This window comes from Boleophthalmus pectinirostris, unplaced genomic scaffold, assembly GCF_026225935.1.
Source record: "Boleophthalmus pectinirostris isolate CB_2022bp ecotype Guang Dong unplaced genomic scaffold, ASM2622593v1 HiC_scaffold_3, whole genome shotgun sequence".
Classification (NCBI taxonomy): Eukaryota; Metazoa; Chordata; class Actinopteri; order Gobiiformes; family Gobiidae; genus Boleophthalmus; species Boleophthalmus pectinirostris.
The window spans coordinates 8,601,233-8,625,560 of record NW_026571299.1 but is presented as its reverse complement, the minus strand read 5'-3'; the positions used below and the strand labels follow the sequence as shown (position 1 = coordinate 8,625,560).

Sequence of the window (24,328 nt, the reverse complement as noted above, 5' to 3'; positions counted from 1 at the left end):
ACTGTTAATATGCTGCTTTTTCCTCTTAAAATGCCTTGACAAGACTTAATCCAAAGAAGAACTAAGACTTAAAAGTGTTAAAACTGTTATTTCTTCTTGTAGTCTGCACTGAAATGGAGCAAGGGATCATGGTCTACGTAGTTCCCTCAGTTTTTTTTTTTTAGCTATTGCTGCACCATAACTCTTAATTTAAGCAAAAAGACTTGTAATTCCATATATTGTGATGGTCCACGATATTATTGTGAGAACTTTGATGATACGATATCACGATATTTCGGTTATTGTGTATTATCCCTACAAGGCATGTTTATTTGTATAGCACGATTCGTACACAAAGTAATTCAATGTGCTTTACAAAATAAGAAATACATCACAATACAAACAAAATAAAACATAAATAATCAGCATAAAATAAAATAGAGACATTAATGAGACAGAAGAGTGCAGAATGAAAATCTCTCAGTCATACGCAGCTGAACAGAACCGTTTTGAGCCTGGATTTAAACAGAGTCAGAGTAGAGTCTGTCTCACATGTTTAGGAAGACTGTTCGAGGTTTTAGCTGCATGAATCTGAAACTCTGACTCCCCTTGTTTAGTCCCTGAGGATGGTTCATGTGGCACTAACATGTCACAGATGGACATTGGTGCTTGATCATAGAGAGACTTGTACAAGCAGAGCCACAGGAGCCAGTGCAGAGACCTGAGCTTGGGACTTGTGTATTCGGTCTGGTCCCGGTCTCAGTCCCGGTCTGGTCCCGGTCTGGTCCCGGTCTCAGTCCCGCTCTGGTCTCGGTCTGGTCTCGGACCTGGATCAGTCCCGGTTCAGTCCGTATGCGGTGCAAAAGTCCGGCATCGCAGTCACTGAAGTCACGTAAACGGGAAACGGCCGTTATCCGTTTTTTCCATTCTTCATTTAAACACAAAATCGAAAACTGAAAAAACGAATCGTTATCCGTTTTTTCATTTTGGTTTTGGAGACAAATAACGAAGAAAACTGTTGTTTTTTCGTTTTCTTATTTTTGGTTTTATATTGAAAAACGAATGAACGAATGATACACGGATTAACCTGCCAGTCAAACTTTAATCACAGATTTTTACCTTTTCAAAAAAATAATGGGTGTGGCTCCTAGCTCACTTAATCTGCTAAAAAGGAACGTGCAATCAAAACTGCACAAAGGTCAGGGGAATGTGCAATCAAAAAGTGCACATAGGCTTAGGGAGTGTGCAATTACTAATAGAACACAAGATTGCGAAGCCTGTGAAGAGTGACTTAAAGGTCCTGTTGGTGCATCACTCGTGGTCATACTTGGTCTATTATATTTTTATGTTCTATGGTGGATGTTTGTGTGGTGTTTTTGTTGTTGTGTTGTCCTGTCTTTTGATAAACCATGTGATCCCGTGTCCCAAGACAAATTTCTCAATAAAGGATTATCTTATCTTAGTCTAACCTACTGGCAAACGAGTGGATAAGTCTCTCCAAGTCTGCTTTGATTTTTGCTGTTTTTTGGCTGTTTATTTTTGTTTTTAGATCATAAAAGGCTGCAGATGTTATTGATTTGATGTGGCTGTTAAAGTTCAAGAGTCCATTATTAAATCTTCGCTCTGAAAAGTCTATTTTGGTTTTAACTAGATCAACTAGAAACTTTAAGTGTGCTGTGATATTTTTACTGCTTTGGTCCTGGTTTAACCCACTTTAGACCTGATGTAGACTTGGTTTAGTCCAATTCTGGTTTAGTTTTGGCCTAGTCAAGGCTTAGTTTCAGATTCAGTGCAGGTTTAGTCCTTATTTTGAGTTTGAATGCGCTCGTACAAAAGAAGAAGCATTCATAAGAGGGATCGGCTCTAGAAACTTCAGTCCTTTCAACTGAAAACAATCAGGTCTTTGGGGTTAAATAATGGCAGCACTTTCTGAAGCTTTAAACTGACAATGAAGGAGTAGTTGAGTTAATTGTTGTGTGGGAGCATGGGTGACTTAGGCTTGTGGGCGAAACCTTGAACAGAATCTAACCATACGGAGATTTAGGGCTTGAGAGAGATTTATAAGTTACTCAAACATGCATGGATGATGTTTAAAACCTCTTCAGGCACGTTTTTGATGAGGGAATAACGTGATAACACGGTAGAAAACTCAAAATGCTTTAAAGGGTCCATATTACACTATTTTCTGATCTGTTATAATCATCGTTTCCTCGTAACAAACAGACCTGGAGTCCTGTTTTGTTTCATTCACACATGTTTAAAACAAACCTCTACATTCGATTATCTTCCGACTCCCGCTTGGACCTCGGATTTGACATCACATCCAAGTTTGAAGCGTATTATTATATGACTATTCCCCCATCTTCTCAGCTGGAGGAAGTGTCTGGGGTGAGGGAAGTTGGGGAGTCCCTGCTTAGACTGCTGCCCATGACCCGGCCCCGGATAAATAGAAGAAAATGGATGGATGAATATTCCTAGCCTGATTCATCAGCCGGTTTCACTTCGTAGAAACCGTCTGACCTCACAGCATTAGAATTCGTTCGCTCGACTGTAGGCGGGTACTTTTTTAAATTTAACCAATCGCTGCTGTTTGGTCGTGACGTATGTAAAGCGCTACTAACGGGGCTAACTGGTATATTAAGCTTCTCCCAAATCCCGTAGGAAGAAGGGCAATAACGTCTTTCTCCTTGATTAAATTCACCAAACATTCTCTTTCTTCCAACTTTAAATCCTCGATCTCAGGAATCGTTAACAAAACAGAATGTATGGCTGGTGCCCAAACTTGCACTTCCGGGGTTTTTGCGAACCATCTAGTGCATTCTGATTCTTGACCTAGTTGCTGGAGAGAAATGAAATTGAATGCAGGCACTAGGTGGCACCAGCCTGGCTAGAATATTCCCTCATTTTATGAAAAAACTGCCACTTTAGTTTTTGAAATTTGCACTTAATTTTATGTTATGATTTCTCTTTCGTTACAACCTTAGAGATTTTAATACCTGTTAAATCAAGACTTTGTTCAATATTGGCCTCACCTACAACACCGACTACCAAACCCACAGGCAGTGATACAGATGCAGTGAGGTATTGCAGTAATACAAGTGACTGAAATTGTCATTTAAACCACCAAAGTGTCCAAACACAACGAAAACACTTCATATTTACACGTCACAGTGGGCGTAGCCATCTTAGGCCCCGTCCACAGTAGTACGTATTCGAGTCGTTTTCGTTGCGAATGCAGTGTTCGTCGAAAACTAATCTGGTTGAAAACAGCTCCAGAGACACAAGTACAGATCTGATCCAGCACTGTGTGGACACCTGAAAACACTGATACTCTGATGTAGGTCTATGCACCGAGAAGTAGCGAATTCACAGCCAAAACACTAAGAGGATAGCATATATTCATATATACGGTCTGTGCATACGACCTGCAGACGTATAATCTCTATAATAATGAAAAGTTTAACATGAACCATCTCCAACACGATAGAAGCACAGAACAGACATCAGACAACAGACCATCAGCAGAACACCCCTCTGTCACAGACAGAACACTCATATTCCACTGAGTCGTGTCCTTTAGTCCGACAGAAGCTGAACCGCATCAGCGCATAATAGCGAACTGTTTTTTGAGCGCTCAGTTTATGCAAATTAGCCATGCGCTTTTAAGTTCCGTTTTTGTAAAATGTAAACAAACATGCTCAAAGCTGTGTGGATAAGGCAGGATTGCGGACGCAGATTGTGGACGCAGATTGTTTCCGATACGGTGATACGCGGATTCGTTTCAGTGTAAACAGGGTCTTAGATTCTGACTCGGAATCCTTGCTCGGTCTACTTTTTCCGCCACTAAGATCCAAGTTGCACCGTCCCAGGCTAAGCAACTTCCTGGGAAAAGCAATTCAGAAGGATAATTAAATGCAGGGTAAGTCTGAGTTCGAGATGTAGACAAACTAACAATAAAGTGTTACTCAAACATGTGTGAATGAAACAAAACACAACTCCAGGTCTGTTTTTGATAAGATAACAATATTATAACATGACTTAAAGCTCATTAAAGTCAATTTTGCATGATACAGGACCTTTAATGAGATCCCAGAGATTATAACTGGCCTGTCCCTCTAATTAATTGGCTGTTGGTGATGATTGACAAACCGTTGGGAAAATGGGGGGGCTGTCGGGCGTCCTCTGCAGGAAGTCGGAGATCCGCTGCACCAGGAAGTCCCGGTCTTTGAGGTTGGCAAACAGGAAGTTCATCTTGTTCTTGGTGCTGATGGAGACGGGGCTGGGCAGGACAGGGGAGGAGTCGGCCTTCTCCACCACCGTCACCTGGAAGAGCGCGAAAGCCAAGGTTTAGACGAGAAGAGGACGACCAAAACCACACGCTTTAACGTTAACACCTGCTCTTGAATACACACTTACATTTTCACAGTTTGAAAATCAGTGCGCTTGTGTATAAAAATAATTAAATTCTGAATAAAAATGAATTCCACTTTAAAACGACCATGTTGTAAACACTTAATGCCTCATGAAATTTATTATTCGGAATCAAAGTTAGATCTCAAGTAAGTGAGTGGTTTATTCTGATTTTAAAGCCGAATTAATTTATTCCTCGATCATGTAAACTTCTTAAAAATAATTCCGGTCATTCAGCGCATGCTCTTTGGGTCGCCCTTCTGACGCGATCCGGACGATGAGGTTCAGGCTCCACCAGTCCTGGCTTCGGACTTTCAAATCTTTACTTTAAAATCAGAATAAACCACCCACTTATTTCGGAATTAATTTTAATTCCGAATAATCATTTTCATGAGGAATTAAGTGTTTACGTGCTCTTTTTAAAGCAGAATCAGATTAATTTTTATTCAGAATTAAATTGTTTTTATTTGGAATTAATTATACTCTCATGTAAACGTGGCAAGTGTGGTATTAAACTTGACTGTCTCCATGGAAACAACCTCAGATCAAGATACTGGTCAAGATCTGTGGAAAGGAGAGCCCGCTGACGTAGGTGTGCATGTTCTTGGAGCAGTAAAAACACCCATAATTTAATTGAATCGTAAATGAATAAGTTTAACACCACACTGATCACCATGGAGACAAACAGGTGACGGACTCTCTACCAGAAAAGCTACACAATGCAGCTTTAAATAATCAGAGAAACAGACAGAAGCACAGCTGTAACGGAGGGCAGGCTGTTACCTCTCGGAGCGGGATGATGAGTTGGCAGACGTCCTCCTGTTTGCTCCTGAAGCACAAACAGCTGCTGGACACGAACAGCTGCCCGGGCACGTGGCTCTTGGCGAACGGCGCCCACAGGGTACAGTCTGTGTGCCCGTCCAGCCGCTCCTCCTCCGTCAGACGAAACCACGAGCGGTACTGCTGGTTCTTCGCCCGAGCGTCCAGGTCCCTGTGAGAGAGAGAGACCTGTTAAAGTCCTGGTATGGATCTGTGGAGGTTTAGTCCTGCTTTAGTCCAAGTTTTCAGCAGGTTTAGTACTGGTTTCGATGTGCTTTAGTCCTGACTTAGACCTTAGACCTACTTAGACCTAACTTAGACCTAACTTAGACCTAACTTAGACCTAACTTAGACCTAACTTAGACCTAACTTAGACCTAACTTAGACCTAACTTAGACCTAACTTAGACCTAACTTAGAGACCTGACTGAGGCCTAGTTGTAATCTGGTTTGGACTTGGTTTGTACCTGGTATAGCCCTGGTTTAGTCCTGGTTCAGTCCAAGTCCCGACTTAGTCCCGACTTAGTCCCGACTTAGTCCCGACTTAGTCCCGACTTAGTCCCGACTTAGTGCCGACTTAGTGCCGACTTAGTGCCGACTTAGTGCCGACTTAGTGCCGACTTAGTGCCGACTTAGTGCCGACTTAGTGCCGACTTAGTGCCGACTTAGTGCCGACTTAGTGCCGACTTAGTCCCGACTTAGTCCCGATTTAGTCCCGATTTAGTCCCGACTTAGACCTAGTTGGAATCCTGGTTTGGACTTGGTTTGTATCTGGTCTTGGTTTGGTCCCGATTTAGTCCTGGTTTAGCCCTGGTTTAGTCCTGGTTCAGTCCTGGTTCAGTCCTGGTTCAATCTTGTTTCAGTTCTAGTTTCAGTCCTAGGTTCAGTCCTGGTTTAATTCTGGTTTAGTCCTGGTTTAATCCTGGCTCAATCTAGTTTCAGCCCTGGTTTAGTCCTCATTTCAGTCCTGGTTTTGTCCTGGTTTAATCCTGGTTTAGTCCTGGTTTAGTCCTGGTTTAGTCCTGGTTTAATCCTGGTTTAATCCTGGTTTAGCCCTGGTTTAGTCCTGGTTCCAGTGGTGTCTCCCTCACCTCTTGATCTGAGGAGCAGAGTTGCGCGTGGACCCGGGTTTGGGCGGGTCTCGGTCGGGTCTGGAGGGGTCGGTGTGGGAGCGGGCGCGGTCCTGGTCCAGGAGGGTGCTCATGGCCATGTTGGCGAGCTGCTCCATGAGTCTGAAAGTGTCCGAGATGTTCAGGAACATGGAGAAGAAGTGATGTTCTGAGCGCGTGCAGACCCGGATGCTCTCGGGGAACAGGAGGGTGCTGTTCTTCTCCAGCTGAGTCACCTCCGTCCAGGGAACCACCAGGACCACTGAACACAAACGCACAAATATAAACATAAACGCACAAAAACACACACAAATATAAACAATAAACACACAAAAACACACACAAATATGAACATGAACGCACAAAAACACACACAAATATAAACATGAACGCACAAAAACACACACAAATATAAACATGAACGCACAAAAACACACACAAATATAAACATGAACGCACAAAAACACACCAGGACCACTGAACACAAACACACAAATATAAACATGAACACACACAAACAAAAATATAAACATAAACGCACAGAAATATTAATACGCACACAGTCAGTATCATGGTAGCACATCACCAGACCTCAGGGGTTTTCAGTGAAGCGAGCTAAAGTGTAAGACTGAATTATTTGGCCAATCCAGGTTTGTCAAAGCCTCAGATCCACCAAAGTGACTGACCAGAGGTGGAGCTGAGTTGCCACAATAACAAGCACGTGGAAACAAATCTGGTCAGGACAAGACAAACTGTCAAGATTATTTTAGCTCCGTCTCCAAGGATGTCTAAAGAAACAGTTCAGTCCAAAGTTTCAGCCTGTGCATCAGAACACCTCTGTGTGTGTGATACAGGTGAAAAAGTGACTTTTATATTCGCTTGAGACTTTTACAGTCCAAACTCGGTCTCTGGTTTGGACTCTGAGGATGACTGTGGGTTCTGTCTGTTCTCTCCTTCATCACATCTGTCTCTTCATTCCCTCATCTCTCGCTCCCTGTCAAACCACAAACACGTCTGGGTGGATTATATTGTTTCTTGTTAGGCTACATGTGAAAATTTCCGTTACAGCTTCACTTTTATGCATACCAAAACTTAAACTCAGCACGTACTACAGCACACTGGGAAGGGGTCAGGCAACTTCATTCCCCGGGCTGCATTAACCAGGCTCTGCACTCCACAGCCAGCCTCCTCTCTGTCCACGGAGCGACCGGGAGAAGAGGGGGAACGAACAGGAGAGGAGGGGGAGTCATTCGCTCCTCAGATCAGAATGACCGGAAAAGTTCAGTGTCCCAAATCACTCTTGTCCGTGCGCTGTGGCCCCTCTCTCGTTTAGTCAGATCATAAAAAACATTTTTGGCCCATTTTCCGTGATGTCGTTGCTCCGTTGCTCTGTCCTTCTCACAGTCACCGCGAGCACAAAGAGCAACTTAAACTCCAGGCCTGAATTAGCTTTGGTCAGACTCAGGTTTATTTCTGTCATGGAACGACTTGAGGCTTAAGATAAAGATGGAGCTAGATTGAGCTCAGGATTTCAGGATAAGCCTGGACTTGTTAAGACACTTTGATGGAAAACCCCTCTGGACTAAACTAGGACCAAACAAGGGATTAAACCAGGAGTAAACCAGGGACATATACACACAAAGTCAGTATGAAGATAGCACCACTCACCAGAGACTACACCAGGAACTAAACCTGGAAATAAACCAGGAACTAAACCAGGGATGGACAATTATTTTTTCCATGGGGCTACTTGAGAAACAGAAAATATTGTGGAGAGCCAAAGCTTAACTCAACTCTGCATAATATTATTTGTATTTCTTTATAAAAAGCTGCAAATATCATTGTTTTGAAGAGCTGGTCAGACTGGTAAGAAAAAAAAAAACACCTCTAAAATAAAATCAATACATTTAAAACAGACTCTAGGGTCCGGCCTCACCCTCTTTTCCCAGGATGAGCGAGTAGAAGCACAGGTGGTTGACACACAGGTAGAGCCAGCCCTGCCGTGGGACCCGGCCCTTCCAGTAGCTGCAGGAGTAATAGTTCACCAGCTTCTCCTCCTCGGGCATCGAGAAGAGCCTCCTCATCTTCAGCTGGGCCTCCTGGAACTTCACCGGGTCCTGGTCGGGTTCAGAGAGAAGCGACCTCTGCTCCTCCGCTATCAGACCCTGCACACAGTTTAAAGACGGCAAATTTTACTTCTGTGGGGGCGTTCTACATGCATGTGTATGGTGGAATGATCAGCAAACCCAAGGTGAACAGGGATGTAACGATATCCAAATCTCTCGATACGATATTTTCACCATATGCGTCTCACTGTACGATATTTATTGCGATATTTTAGAGAGGCTGATCTAATTTTTGCTTTTAAAACACCCTGACAAGCATTTGGTGTGAATTATTTCCATCATAATCCCAAGAATTCAAGTAAAAATCATATTTCTTGATGTTGTCTGAGCTGAAATGAATCATGGGATTTGTAGTTTCCGATGTTTATTAACTATTGCTACTAGGGTTGGGTGGAAATACGGTATTACAGTATCCAGTGGTATCAAAAAGTAGCAACAATATCAGTTTCTTTACCATCATAAAAAAAATCTGCCGCGCATAAGGACCTAATATAATTGTAGTGGTTGTATTTTCAATTTAACGCTATCACGATTTAAAACTAATAATGTCTATAATGTTTCTTTTAACTGCGTGGGGAGATGACGTTCGATTAGTTTTGTTTCGTTGTCACGTGATGCTCATGCGGCAAGTCCAACCGCAAGTGAGTTGGTCCCAAAAAAATAAAATACTAGTACTTCTGCAATTTGGCAGCATTTTGGCTTTGTTTTACATTTTACAGAAATGAAACTTAAAACCACATGGCTCATTTGCATAAACTATAAAGCGCTGATAAAAACAGCTCGGGCCTTGTGGCTAATGTGGTTCAACTTCTGATGGACATGAATATGAGTGTTCTTTCTGTGACAGAGGAGGTGCTGAGGATGCTGAGTTTGTTCTGTGTGTGTATGGCGTTGGAGATGGTTCATGTGAAACTTTTCAGAGATTATAAGTCTGCAGGTCATACACTTGTGGCTTCGTAGCTTACCAAAGTCGTACTAAAACATTTTGGTAATACTGTATATCCCAATAAAATATTGAGAAGGTTTAACGGTATCAAAATCTGGACACCGCCCAACCCTAATTGCTACTATAAAACCATGCATTTAAGCAAAGGAACTTGTAATTCAATATGTTGTGACAGCGCACGATATTATTGAGAGACTTTTGACCATACGATTAGGGTTGTCCCGATCCAGTCACGTGATCGGAAATTAGCGCCAATCACGTGACTGCGGACTCGAGCTGGACTCGGACGTTATGTGCCGATCAGGTGTCGGATAAATAATTTATGTATATAACACACAGGACACACAGCACACAACAGTTTTTCTGAGGCACGGGATTTACTCAGGGACGTCCAGTTAGCGCGACTGTCTGTCCCAGCGCCTGCTGTACTAGAGATGCACTTACACTGGGACTTTTGGGCCGTGCGGTGCTCGGGCGCTGTTACCTGTGGTTCTGTGGCCCATGTTCACACCTGCGCGGCAGATGGCGTCATTGTACAGTGCTGTTTGTTGCAAACAAAACAAACAGCGCTGTTGTGCAGTGGAGCTGGTGCTATTGGAGGTTAGGGTTCATCCAGCAGCGTGGAGTGTCTATTGAGCGGTGGAACCGATGTTGCGTTGTTCTGTTTGTGGTGCGGAGCTGTGGGTTTGTGGATGTGGTGGTGGTGCGGGAGAGTGGGGGCGGCCGGGGGACAGAGGCTGTGGGGCTTCTGTTATCTTGTTTTTATTTGGTAAGATCTTGTATTATTTGGATTTCATAGACGAGCCTAAATGCTTAAAACATAATGCACATGCAAACATATAATATCAAATATACAAACTCTAGATTGTGCAGAGTCTAGTTTCAGGTCTGATCTGATTCTGGTCTGGTTCCTGTTTTGTCCAGTTCATTAAATTTACTAAGTTACACATTCAAAGACCAGACTGTGGTAAAAGTAAAGATTTTCAACAATGATGGTGCATGGTTAGAGAAGTTAATAATAAAATTTAAGTTTTGGACATTTGATCTTTCACAAGTTCAGCCCAACTTGTGTGCGGGATGAGATTGAAATCAACACAATCTGATCCCCCCACACATCCTGGATCTTATTCTTTGCTCTTCGTTAATTTCATAATGTTTTATAGAAGTATCGGATCTGGACTCGGGGCAAAAAAATATGATCGGAACATCCCTAGACGCGATATCACAATATTTCGGTTATTGTTACATCCCTAAAGGTGACGCAATGCACACATCAGCAAACACTCAAAAAATGTGAAAATGTTTTAAGATTGTCTGAAAACTCAAGAAAAAAATACAAAATGGATTTAAACAGCAGATTTTCAGAAGAGTTCATGATCCCGTTTAGGCGTTTTCAACAAAAAAGGTGAGAGTGACAAAGTGAAAAACCGTCATCTAGCTCTTTCTAACTTGTGACAGAAATGTTACGTGTGTGAGACTTGTTTTGCAACTCCCATAATCTCTCACCTCACAGTCGTTTTAACCAAGTCAGCTCTTTCTGGTCAGATTGTGTTAAAATGAAACTCAAGTCAAACAGGAGGAACAGAACTTCTAACAATGCAGTTCAGCAGGATGTAAACGCACCGTCACTTCCACAAACATGTTTTTCTCCGCCACAGTTTCAGGCGTTGATCAGAAAAGCGTACGATCACATGAGGCCGGCGGGAACATCCAACCGACTATAGATTTAAAAAATTACAATATCTTCATTATACAGACATATTATACGTTTTAAATTTAGATAAGCGATTTAGACGAGCGATCAGCACAGTTTATGCAAATGCGCCATGCAGTTTTAAGGTTCGTTTCTGTAAAATATAAACAAATGTGTCAAAGCTGCATTAAAAACATTATAATGTCAAAGGATTAAACCAAGACTAAACTAGGACTAACCAGAGACTAAGTCAAGGACAAGACTAGGGAATAAACCAGGGACTAAACCAGAAACTAAACCAGGACTAAAACAGGGACTAAACCAGGGACTTAACCAGGACTAAACCAGGGACTAAAACAGGGACTAAACCAAGGACTAAATCAGGGATTAAACCGGGACTAAACTTGAACTAACCAGGGACTAAATCAAGGACGAGACTAGGGACTAAACCAGGACTAAAACAGGGACTAAACTAGGACTAAACCAGGGCCTAAACTATGATTGAAACAGGGACTAAACCAGGGACTAAAATAGGACTAACCAGGGACTAAATCAAGGATGAGACTAGGGAGTAAACTGGGTACTAAACCAAAGGTTAAACCAGAACCTAAACCAGGGACTAAACCAGAGACTAAACCAGGGACTAAACCAGGGACTAAACCAGGGACTAAACAGGGACTAAACTAAACTAAACCAGGGACTAAACAGGGACTAAACTAGGACTAAACCAGGGACTAAAACCAGGGACTAAACCAGGACTAAACTAGAACTAACCAGGGACTAAATCAAGGATGAGACTAGGGAAATAAACTGGGACTAAACCAAAGGACTAACAGACTAAACCAGGACTAAACAGGACTAAACCAGGGGACTAAACTAAACCAGGACTAAACCAGGACTAAACCAGGGACTAAACCAGGGACTAAACTAAACTAACAGGGACTAAACCAGGACTAAACCAGGGACTAAACCAGGACTAAACTAGAACTAAACCAGGGACTAAACCGGGGACTAAACTAGGACTAAACCAGGGACTAAACTAGAACTAAACCAGGGACTAAACCGGGGACTAAACTAGAACTAAACCAGGGACTAAACCGGGGACTAAACTAAACTAGGACTAAACCAGGGACTAAACTAGGACTAAACCAGGGACTAATCCAGGACTAAAACAGGGACTAAACTATGATTGAACCAGGGACTAAACCAGGACTAAACTAGGACTAACCAGGGAGTAAATCAAGGACTAGACTAAGGAATAAACTGGGGACTAAACCAAAGGCTAAACCAGAAACTAAACCAGGGACTAAACAATGATTGAACAGGGACTAAACCAGGGACTAAACCAGGGATTAAATTATGGTGAGGTTTATTTGTGAAAAAAGTTCGAAAATAGACCATTCAATGACAGTGCACTTTATAATCCAGAGCGCCTAATAGCCCGGAAAATACGGTATATAATTTTTGCACTTGCACATTTGTAAGATTATGTCAAGAAACCGGGATAGTGCATTTATAACCTGGACACTGATGTACGTGTAAACACACTCAGAGAAACAATGATGATAACACTTTACTTAAAAATTTACTTTTACTGAGATGAATAAAGTTAAAGTGCTGAATATTGATCTGATCTGTTTCCCATCTTGCTAAGTAAAAGCAAACTGAGCGATTGTGTTGTTTCAGAAGAGCGTATGAAACTGGGAGCGGTTCGTACGACTCAGTGAACGAGAAGTAGCTCTCGGTTTCAAAAAGGTTGGTGACCCCTGCTCTAGTTTATAATATAATGCAAGCTGAAGTGAAAGTGTTCTTAAATGTCTTCCCAACCTCCTGCCCCGTTTACGTCGTCTGTAGAGCTGCACGAGGCACTTACGCAGATCTTTCCTCTGACGAAGGTGGTGATGTCCTCGTCGTTCTCGAAGATGGAGATGGTCTGGAGCAGGTTGGACTCGAGCCAGTCCCAGTGCTCTGTGATCTCTCTCCGCGACGAACCTAAAGAGAGACACACACACGAGCTTTAAACCTGCTCCGATTAAGACCTGGTTCAGTCCAAGTTAGAGAAAGCAAACATGTCAGCCACTTTCGATACTCTGTGTTGATATTCTACACCGACATTTTTGCACTGCCTCATTCTCTGAGTGCTCTTTTTAAACAAACTAAAGACTCAAAATGGAAATAGAAGAGTGTTATGTTTGTGGTTCTTTTTTTCCAGATCAAGAGTTTCTTTTCACACCCGACAGTTCTGTGATGTTCGCTCAGCTGAGTTCAACAGGTTTTGGTGTTGTCTTTTTACCGGTGGAAACATCACGTGACTCTGAGGAAGACTAATGAGCAGTCGAATCTGTCAGGTATGAAAACAAACTCTTGGTCTGAAAAAAGAACCACATAACATAAATTATCGGAAGACCAACTGAACCTCATTGGACTACAGAAGAGTGTTATGTCTGTACACAGTGTTGAGAAGGTTACTTTTTAAATGTTTTCCCCTACAGATTACAGATACCTAAATGTAGTTTGTAACGTAATCCATTAAATTACTTAAAGTGAGTAATGTAATCTGAATACTGTGGATTACTTGATATTGTCATGCTTTTTTAAACTATATGAATGTAGCGACCACATCCTGAAAATTCGTGTTTGTTTTCTTCAAATTGTCTGTTGAGCCCAAGTCTCCATGAAGAGACATTTGTTTGCTGTAGAGAAGCAAAGACTAAGAAATCTTAACATAAGAAGTTTTGTCTCCTAAAAGACAAGAAAAAGCTCAGTCTTTCCTTAACCATATTAAAAATATTATTGATAGAGAAATTATTTTTATATGAGATCACTGCTGCCTTAAATTATGACTTTGGGATTAATAAAGTTGTTGATTGATTGATTGACGTCCACCCTACTGTTAGGTGTCATATTGTTTATAAAAAAAAAAAGAAAAAGAAAAAAAAAAAATCACTTTCAGTACAAACATAAATGCGCCAACCCAATAAAAATCTGTAATATTGGATGTTTCTTACTCAAAATGATGCAGAATCAGATTATTAACAATGACGATTATTAACGACCTCGCCCATTATGTGACCGACGCCACCAGCGTTAACAAGATGTTTATGCAACTCTTATTGTGCGCGTTCTGTTTGGGTTTCCAGCAATGAGTGGAATTACCGGAATAAAATAAAATAAAAATAAAAAGGGATATAGCCCATGTGAAAACAAGAAAATACCGCCATGTAATCCATTTATTTCAACAAATCCAATTACCACTCATTTAAACAGTAACTGTAACTGAATACAGTTACTCATAATTTGTACTCTGATTACATAACTCCAGTACATGTAATCTGTTACTCCACAACACTGTCTGTAATTACACAAACATGTAACTAATGATTTTATATGACAGATAAATACAGTTTATTAAGAGTGAAAAGTGAATTTGTGATCGTTACTTCAACTTTAAACGTCCTGCATAACACTAAATTGACTCTTGTGAACTTTAAGCCATTTTATAATATTATTACCTCCTCAAAAACAAACTGGAGTTGTGTTTGTTTCATTCACATGTCTGAGTAACTCTTTATTATTTGTCTATCTACATCTCCAAAGCTCAAAATGCTCCTTTCCACCCTGTGATGTCATGTAGTGGTAGTTTACAATTTAACAGCTCCTTTTATCGTTTGTTCAGTAAAGATTGGTAATTCCAGGGCTGAAATTACCCAAAAGATTCTAGTGAAAATGTATTGAGTTTAAAAGCACAGCAAAGCACTTCCTGTAAAACCACAGTGTGCCTAAATATGTCGGGTTTGTGGTCTAAACATGGGTGAATGAAAGAAAACAAAACTCAAAGTATGTTTCTGATGAGGAAGCAATATTACCTGATAATTAACTTAGATCAGAAAATAGTGTACGGGCCCTTTAAGACACATCTATGGGCCTTGAAATGGACTTTGAAAGCTAAACATTTGGACCTGGGCCCATTCCTAATCTCAGTTTAGTGTGCAGTCCCTAGTTTAGTCCTGGTTTAGTCCTGGTTGAGTCCCTGGTTTAGTCCTGGTTTAGTCCCAGTTTAGTCCCAGTTTAGTCCCAGTTTAGTCCCGGTTTAGTCCCGGTTTAGTCCCGGTTTAGTCCCGGTTTAGTCCCTGGTTTAGTCCCTGGTTTAGTCCCTGGTTTAGGCCTGGTTTAGTCCTAGTTTAGTCCTGGTTTAGTCCCTGGTTTAGTCCGGGTTTAGTCCATGGTTTAGTTAGTCCAAGGTTTAGTCCAAGGTTTAGTCCAAGGTTTAGTCCAAGGTTTAGTCCAAGGTTTAGTCCATGGTTGAGTCCCTGGTTGAGTCCCTGGTTGAGTCCCTGGTTTAGTCCCTGGTTTAGTCCCTGGTTTAGTCCCTGGTTTAGTCCCTGGTTTAGTCCTGGTTTTGAACCTGATTTAGTCGCTGGTTTAGTCCTAGTTTAGTCCTGGTTTACTCCTGGTTTAGTCCCTGGATTAGTCAAAGGTTTAGTCCTGGTTTAGACCCTGGTTTAGACCCTGGTTGAATCCCTGGTTTAGTCCCTGGTTCAGTCCTGGTTTAGTCCTTGGTTTAGTGCCTGGTTGAGTCCCTGTTTTAGTCCCTGTTTTAGTCCATGATCTAGTCCTGGTTTAGTCCCTGGTGTAGTCCTGGTTTAGTCCTAGTTTTGAACCTGTTTTCGTCCTGGTTTAGCCCCTTGTTTAGTCCCTGGTTTAGCGTCTGGTCGAGTCCCTGGTCCAGTCCCCAGTCCAGTCCTGGTCCGGTCTAACAACTGACCACAGGCGATGATCCAGTAGACCTGCGAGTCTCCGGCCTGCAGCAGGATTCTGTAGGGAGCCACACGGGCCGAAGAGTCCAGCACCACGTCCAGAGTCCCCACGAGAAGGCCTGCCGAGAGACAACCAATCAGAGCGCAGCAAACCACTAACGACAGCCAATCACAATCAAGCACCGACCGCAGGAGCCAATCAGAAACCAGAACACCCCAAACCCACTAATTCAAACTGCAGATGCACCGAGGGGCAAAAGACAAATGCTGTATGGTCAACTCAGTATCAGAATATGAAATTATCTAATCGGGTGCCCTTTTTTAAATGTATTTTATTTTTTAAGTTAGATAAAGTAGACGGGATACTTTACTTTTACTATTTATGTGTATTACGGACACTACAATCGCATTAGAAAAGTCAGATGCATTGCTTTTGCTCTGAGTGTTTTAGCACAATTACCGGTTTTCAACACCTGTGTGTAGAAAAAAATTTAAGAAACACGCAACAACGAAGATCCTACTTCAAACAAAATGGATTATTGTGAGCTTTAGTCATGTTAAAACGCTCTTACCTCTTCATAATTACACAGGTTTAACACACAAATCCTAGGCTGAGTTCTTCCCTCAAACTGTAAACACTGTATTTACTGTGGTAATACAGGAAGTGCTTTACTGTAGTTTTAAACTCTATACACCTTCACTAGAAACATTTGGCTGATTTTGTCTCTGAAAACGACCTCTTCATGACATCACAAGGTGGAAGAAAGGATTTTAAACATGTGTGAATGAAACAAAACACAACTCCAGGTTTGTTTGAGGCGGTAACAACGTCACAACTAGGGCTGGGTATCATTAAGAAGTTGTCGATACGATACATATTTCGATACAGTGCACTTTCGATCCGATACGATTCAATGAGGTATACTTAAAATCAATTTGATACGGTTAAATAACTAATAATGTCTAAATCATGGCTGTGTTAAATCGCTTCTTGTGCAAAGTTCATGAAACACACAAATTTTAGTCATCAAATGTCAAATGTGTTGCATAAATTGGTTTCCTTTCTCTAAGCAAGTAGCAAAACAATTTTGTAAAACATACCAAAAAACATTCTTGGCGATAAATCAATACAGCAGCCCACGATATCGATACTGTATCATCACATTACACGGTATGATATATCGATTTTCAATATTTTTGCACACCTCTAATCATAACATGGTTTATTTATTATTTATATTATTTATTATTTAAGAAAAGAGGGAGCAGCTCACAACAAGAGTAAATTTTGCGCAATACAGGACCTTATAGATCATGTGAGAGAGTCCATCAACACCTTATGACTAAACACTAGGAATGTAACAATAACCAAAATTTCCTGATATCGAATCGTCAAAGCCTCTCAATAATATCGTGGACCATCACAATATATAGAATTACAAGTCTTTTTGCTTAAATTAAGAGTTATGGTGCAGCAATAGCAGAGGGAACTACATAGACCATGATCCTTTGCTCTGTTTTGGTCCAAACTACATGAAAAAATAACAGTTCTAAGCATTTTTAAAAGTCTTAGTTCTTTGGATTAAGTCTTGTCAAGGCATTTTAATTCAGTTCAATTCAATTCAGTCTTTATTAAGAACGCATAATATCTGGTTCATAGTATTAAAAAAAATAGTAAGAAGTAAGAATAAAACATTTAAGAGGAAAAAGTAGCATATTCACAATTTTGTTAGCCTCCACAAATTATCGCAGTAAAAACAAAACCGTGAGATGTATATCGTGAAAATATCGTACCATGAGATTTGGATATCGTTACATTCCTATCAAACATTGGAGCTTTTAGACTTTTAGAAGCGGTCTGGATCAGTTTGGAGCGGTCAGTGCTAGGGCTGGGTATCATTAAGAAGTTGCTGATACGATACATACCTCGATACGCAGGCCACGATACGAAACATATCTCGATACAGTGCACTTTTGATTTGAAATGATATATTTCAAATCGATTCGATGTGGTTCAATAAAAAATAAAGTCTAAATCATGGCTGTGATACTAAAAGTCTTTTTAAACCACTTCTTGTGCAAAGTTCATATGAAACACAAACATTTTAATCATCAAAACAGTGAAAATGTCAAATGTGTCGCATAAATGAGTTTCCTTTCACTCCACAAGCCACAAAACTGTAGCACTGTAACAAAATAATTTAGTAAAACACACGCAAAAATACTCTTGCTGATATATTGATACAGTAGCCCACGATATCGATACTGTATCATCACATTAAACGATACGATATATCGATATTCCGATATTTTTGCACACCCCTAGTCAGTGCACACACCCAGACCCGGGTTTGGGCTCGCTCCCCCGGGCAGCACACTCACCGGACAGACCCCCTCCGCGGCCGTGGCCCTTCCTCCGCTGCAGGATGAAGAAAGGGTTGGCCCGCTCCGAGACCCACAGCGGCGCGGCCAGCCCGACCTCCTCCGGCTCGACCCACATCCTGCTCCCGCTCAGGGCGCCCACCGAGCTCCGTCAGGCGGGGACAAACCCTGGGAACCCACCGCTGGTCTGAAGGCCGCCAACAGAGCTCCGTCGGGCGGATGCAGAGTCCGGGGCAAAGCGCACAGGTCCAGGCCGCCCTCAGAGCTGCGCCAGGCGGGAACAAACTCTGAGGCCCGCCGCTTGAGGAGGGCTCTCTGCGGAACTCTGTGCTCTGTCCAGGCCGCTCTCCGCGCTCTCTCGGGCGGCCTGTCACGGAGCTCTCCTCGGTCCTCTCCGCGGTGCTTTGGATCGTGTTTGTTGTTTTGACTCAGGTGACAGCTCGTCACTTCCGGGTTTTACGCTGACAACGTGATAACGTCACGTGCAGTGTTCCCGTTCCGCTTTTTTTTCCCCCCTGTTTTTGTTTGTTTGTTTGTTTGTTTGTTTTTTGTTTTTTTGTTTTTTTTTGTTTTTTAATCAATCCAAAATGCAAATATTGAAAAACTAATTAATGTACTTATTAGCAAATACCACATCCATAGAGGAAAATTCTAGGTAATTGAAGTGGCCTTTTTGCAGGATAAGTGTTGAATCGATTGAAAATAATGATTTATTTCAATTAGTAGTAATGGAAAATAAGGTTTCATTTTTGAGAAATTGGTAACACTTTATAATAACTACACCTTACTTAGCCTTAATAAAGCATGAACAAAGACTTAATTAATAATGAACAAAGATTTAATTAATAATGATTCATGCTTAGTAAATATTTAATAAAGCATAATTCGTCTTCACTTTAGAAAAGCTCTCAAAAAGACTTAACTAACAGATAACAGCTGCCTGAATTATCATTAGTAAATCATTCTCTCATAGTTTACTAATGATTAATAAATGCTCAAATGGTTAGTCCATGAGTAATTAAGTATGAAATAATTATGAGTAACTATTTACAGCACAGGCAAATTAAGTGCAAGTGCTAATTAAGGTAGTAATTAAGTAGTTACTAAGCATGAATCATTATTAATTAAGCCTTTGTTCATGCTTTATTAAGGCTAAATAAGGTGTAGTTATTATAAAGTGTTACCCTACATATACCATGATCCTTTGCTCCATTACAGTGGGGACAACATGAAAAGTAATAATATAATAATCAGAGTCATATTTCTTCAGCACATTTAAATCCTAATTCTTTGGTTTATGATGGAACAAAAGTCTTGTCAAGGCATTTTAAATGGAAAACGTTGTATTTTCACTATTTTGTTAGCGCATACAAAATATCACAATAAATATCATACTGTGGGATGTATATCGTGAAAATACCGTATCGAGAGATTTGAATATTGTTATGTCCCTTAGGAAAACTATATTTATATGGAGCGAGATTTACAGTGGTGGATCTATTCTAAAACCATCCTGGGTAATTCTAGGTCCTGGTGTGTGTAAAATCCCTCAGTCGTCCAGGGAGAATCCACGACAAAAGGAGAAATTCAGTTTGTCAATTGGACAAAAGTTTATTTAGGTCGAAAATGCTGCATCTTCAGTTCTGGTCGGACGTTGGCGGATGCTGCCTTTTGAATTTCTCTTTTTGTCTAGATTCTGCAGCATCTAATTCAGTTGATGTGCAGTGTTGGGAAGGTGACTTTTAAAATGTATTCCCCTACAGATTACAGATTACATATCCCAAAATGTAGTTTGTAACATAATCCATTAAATTACTTAAAGTGAGTAACATAATCTGAATACTTTGGATTACTTGATATTGTCATGCTTTTTCACTTGTTTTGTATATTCTCATTTGTCATTTAATAAATAAATTTAAAATATATATATTGTCATGTTTTTTAAAACTACATGAACGTAACAACCACATCCTGAAAATTACTAATACTTGACCACATAAAAAATATTATTGATAGAGAAATTATTTTTATATGAAATCACAATTATGTCCACCTACTGTTAGTGTCATATTGTATTAGTTTAGTCCTAGTTTAGACCTGGTTTTAGTCCTAGTTTAGTTCTAGTTTAGTTCAGTTCTGGTTTTAGTCCTAGTTTAGTTCTAATTTAGTCCTGGTTTAGTCCTGGTTTTAGTCATAGTTTAGTCCTGGTTTAGTCCTGGTTTTAGTTCTAGTTTAGTCCTGGTTTAGTCCTGGTTTTAGTCCTAGTTTAGTCCTGGTTTAGTCCTGGTTTTAGTCCTAGTTTAGTCCTAGTTTAGTTCTAGTTTAGTTCTAGTTTAGTCCTGGTTTAGTCCTGGGTTTAGCCTTAATTTAGTTCTAGTTTAGTCCTGGTTTAGTCCTGGTTTTAGTCTTAATTTAGTTCTAGTTTAGTCCTGGTTTAGTCCTGGTTTTAGTCCTAGTTTAGTCCTAGTTTAGTTCTAGTTTAGTTCTAGTTTAGTCCTGGTTTAGTCCTGGTTTTAGTCTTAATTTAGTTCTAGTTTAGTCCTGGTTTAGTCCTGGTTTTAGTCCTGGTTTAGTCCTGGTTTAGTCCTGGTTTTAGTTCTGGTTTTAGTTCTGGTTTTATTTCTGGATTTAGTCCTGGTTTAGCCCAAAATGTGAAAACAGGAAAATCGGTTTAAACTTGGTGAAGTCTTACTTGGAGTTCCATTTTTTGTTTTTTTGTTTTTGTTTTGTTTTGTTCATGTTATGGTGTGCACCGGTTTAACCCTGGTTTAGTCCCCATTTTAGCACCGTTCAGAAAAATTAACGAAGCCACAAGTTGCTCTTTGTAGTTCCTAAGACGTCCACTAGATGCTGCTGTTGCTACACTTTAGGCTTGTTTCTTATAACCATTTTATTGTGGGCTACTTTTTATTATTTTTGTATATTTTTATAGATCGTGTTTACGTATTTTGATAATGTATTAATGTCAGACATAGTTTTATTCACATTTATAATCCACAAATTGCCTTATCGTTATTTATAAGTTATCATTTAGCTTTCAAAATCGTTGCATATTAATCTTTTTCGTTTAAAGTCCTTTTCCAGAGACATTAACCACAAACCAGGTCAGCAAACAAAACAGACCAAGTGAGAGGTCAGATCTGTGGAGAGGCGACCCGGCTCACAGTCAGAATTTAGTTTTTCTGGGATTTTTTGAGCTATAAAACCACTTGTAATCGAATAAATATAAAGTAGAGCTGTCTAATGTCATACTTTGGGACATTCCAAGCAGAGCAGTGACATCTCCATAGAAACAAGCATTTGACAGACCCTCCACTAGAAAAGTTACTTAGTGCACCTTTAAACAATAAGTCCCACCTGAGAATTCTTGATGGAGAGAAGGGAAGGGGCTATAACTTTTTAAGAGATTCATGTTTTTTTTCCAAAGAAGCTTCTAAACAATCCACAAATGTAGAATCGTATTATTATTATTTAAACTCGTCATATTAATCTTATGGCTTAAAGGTGCACTGCGTAACATTTCTAGTGGAGGGTCTCCATGGAAATTAAGGCTCAGTATCATTAAGAAGTTGTCGATATGATACATATCTCGATACATAGGCCACGATACGATACATATCTCGATACACATAGGCCACGATACGATACATACCTCGATACCTAGGCCACGATACGATACATATCTCGATACACAGGCCACGATACGATACATACCTTGATACATAGGCCACGATACATACCTCGATACGTAGGCCACGATACGATACATACCTTGATACATAGGCCACGATACGATACATACCTCGATACACAGGCCACGATACGATACATACCTCGATACCTAGGCCACGATACGATACATACCTCGATACATAGGCCACGATACGATACAATACCTCGATACCTAGGCCACGATACGATACATACCGATACGATACATAGGCCACGATACGATACGATACATACCTCGATATACGATACACATAGGCCACGATACGATACATACCTCGATACGTAGGCCACGATACGATACATATCTCGATACACAGGCCACGATACGATACATACCTCGATACGCAGGCCACGATACGATACATACCTCGATACATAGGCCACGATACGATACATACCTCGATAAGCAGGCCACGATACGATACATATCTTAACACATAGGCCACAATACGATACATATCTCGATACATAGGCCACGATACGATACATACCTCGATACATAGGCCACGATACGATACATATCTTAACACATAGGCCACGATATGATACATACCTCGATACGTAGGCCACGATACGATACATACCTCGATACACAGGCCATGATACGATACATATCTCGATACAGTGCACTTTCGAGTCGGTGAGATATATTTCAAATCGATTCTGTTCGATTCAATAAAAAATTAATCGTGTAACTTGTGGTTGTGACACTAAAAGTCTTTGTGTCACTTCTTGTGAATGTGAAACACACCCATTTTACTCAGCAAAACAAGTGAAAATGTCAAATGTGTCACATAAATGAGTTTCCTTCCTCTTAAGCAACAAAATTGTAGTGCTGGAAAAAAAAAAAAACATCGTAAAATGTTGCTGATATATCCATATTGTATCATCACATTAAATGATACAGTATATTGATATTTTGATATTTTTCCACACTAATGATGGAAATGTTATTGCTTTATCTGGAATGTTCCACAGTTTTGATTAAACCGTATCATATCTATAACGAGGGAGAGAAGCAGGCTACATTACAGTTCAGATCTGTGGAGAGGCGTCCCTTTTCACAGAATGAATAATTGTATTTTTTTAGCTACAGAAACATATATAATAAAAGCATAATAATATAATAATAATAATAATAATAATAATAATAATAATAATAATAATAATAATAATAATAATAATAAGGATAAGTTTACTGTCATACCATGGAACATTCCAGATCAGGGGTCTCCAACCTTTTTCCTTTGGGTGAGCTACTTTTACAAAACAAAAATTCCAGAAAGCTACAAATTTTAGGAAATAAAGTGTACATAAGAGCCATGGCAAGACTTAGATGGTGTACCTTTAGATAAAACATAGAACTATTTATTTTTGAGTGCACAAAGTCAGGCCTGAAAATGACAGATTTACAATAATAATGAGCAGAGGTGGGACAAAGTCGTCGTTTGTGCAAGTCTCAACTAAGTCTCAAGTCTTTGACCTCAAGTCCGAGTCAAGTCCCAAGTCAAATACAAGCAAGTCCAAGTCGAGTCTCGAGTCACTGGCCCATAAGTCCAAGTCAAGTTCAAGTCTTCTGCTTTGAGCGTCAAGTCATTTCAAGTCTTTAAACCAAATTACCAAATATATCTTAGATTTTTGCAATTTATATGAATTTTAAAATAAATTGTGCTTAAAAAAAAATCATAGTATATTTATATATGAGTATTTATAGAGTTTGTAAGAGTTGTAGAAATGTAACTTTTTCCTTTTTAAATGTTTTGGACAAGACCTTAGTGTGAATCATTACAGTCAAAACAGAAAAAAATCTGATTTAAAAGTGCTTCTCAAGTCTTAGTCCATTTTATCAAGTCAACCCTCAAGTTCTAAAAATAGTGACTCAAATCTGACTCGAGTCCACGTCGCAACTTCCCTGTCTCCACCTCTGATAATGAGTTATTCATGACAAAATGTGTAATTCGGAAATCCCTTGGCGTGCTGCTTGAAAGGGGGTGGAGAGTTACTGGTTGGAGACCAATAACAACTCCAAGCATTTGAGAGACAGGCATTTGTCCACCAGAAAAGTCTCATAATGCACCTTTAAAGTAGACTGATTCATCATTTGGTTTCACTTTGTGGAAACCTACTGACCTCGCAGCGTTAGGATACATTCGCTCGACGGTAGGTGGGTACTTTTTTATTTAACCAGTCGCTGCTGTTTGGTCGTGACGTATGTAATGCGCCGCTAACGGAGCTAACTGGTATATTAAGCTTTTCCCAAATTTGTAGGAAGAAGGACAATAACATCTTTCCCCTTGATAAAATTCACCAAACATTCTCTTTGTTCCGGCTTTAAATCCTCGATCTCGGAAATTGTTGACAACAGAGAATGTCTGT

General features: G+C 40.2%; 1 protein-coding gene across 6 annotated transcripts in view; it reads right to left on the bottom strand.

Moving 5' to 3' along the window:
- The window catches only part of LOC110165871 (TBC1 domain family member 9B-like), a 39,776-nt gene extending 21,116 nt beyond the window's left edge, over window positions 1–18,660 (bottom strand). For all 6 annotated transcript variants that reach the window (XR_008633145.1, XR_008633144.1, XM_055160918.1 and 3 more), the window contains exons 1-7: window positions 18,221–18,660; window positions 15,847–15,957; window positions 12,955–13,073; window positions 8,253–8,481; window positions 6,299–6,578; window positions 5,173–5,380; window positions 4,129–4,302 (exon numbers count right to left, since the gene is read on the bottom strand). Coding sequence is in view for 4 of the 6 variants with exons in the window: in XM_055160918.1 (XP_055016893.1) it covers window positions 4,129–4,302; window positions 5,173–5,380; window positions 6,299–6,578; window positions 8,253–8,481; window positions 12,955–13,073; window positions 15,847–15,957; window positions 18,221–18,338 (1,239 nt within the window). In the remaining 2 variants the exon portion in view is untranslated. The remainder of the gene's footprint in view (window positions 1–4,128; window positions 4,303–5,172; window positions 5,381–6,298; window positions 6,579–8,252; window positions 8,482–12,954; window positions 13,074–15,846; window positions 15,958–18,220) is intronic.
- Window positions 18,661–24,328: the final 5,668 nt, after the last annotated feature.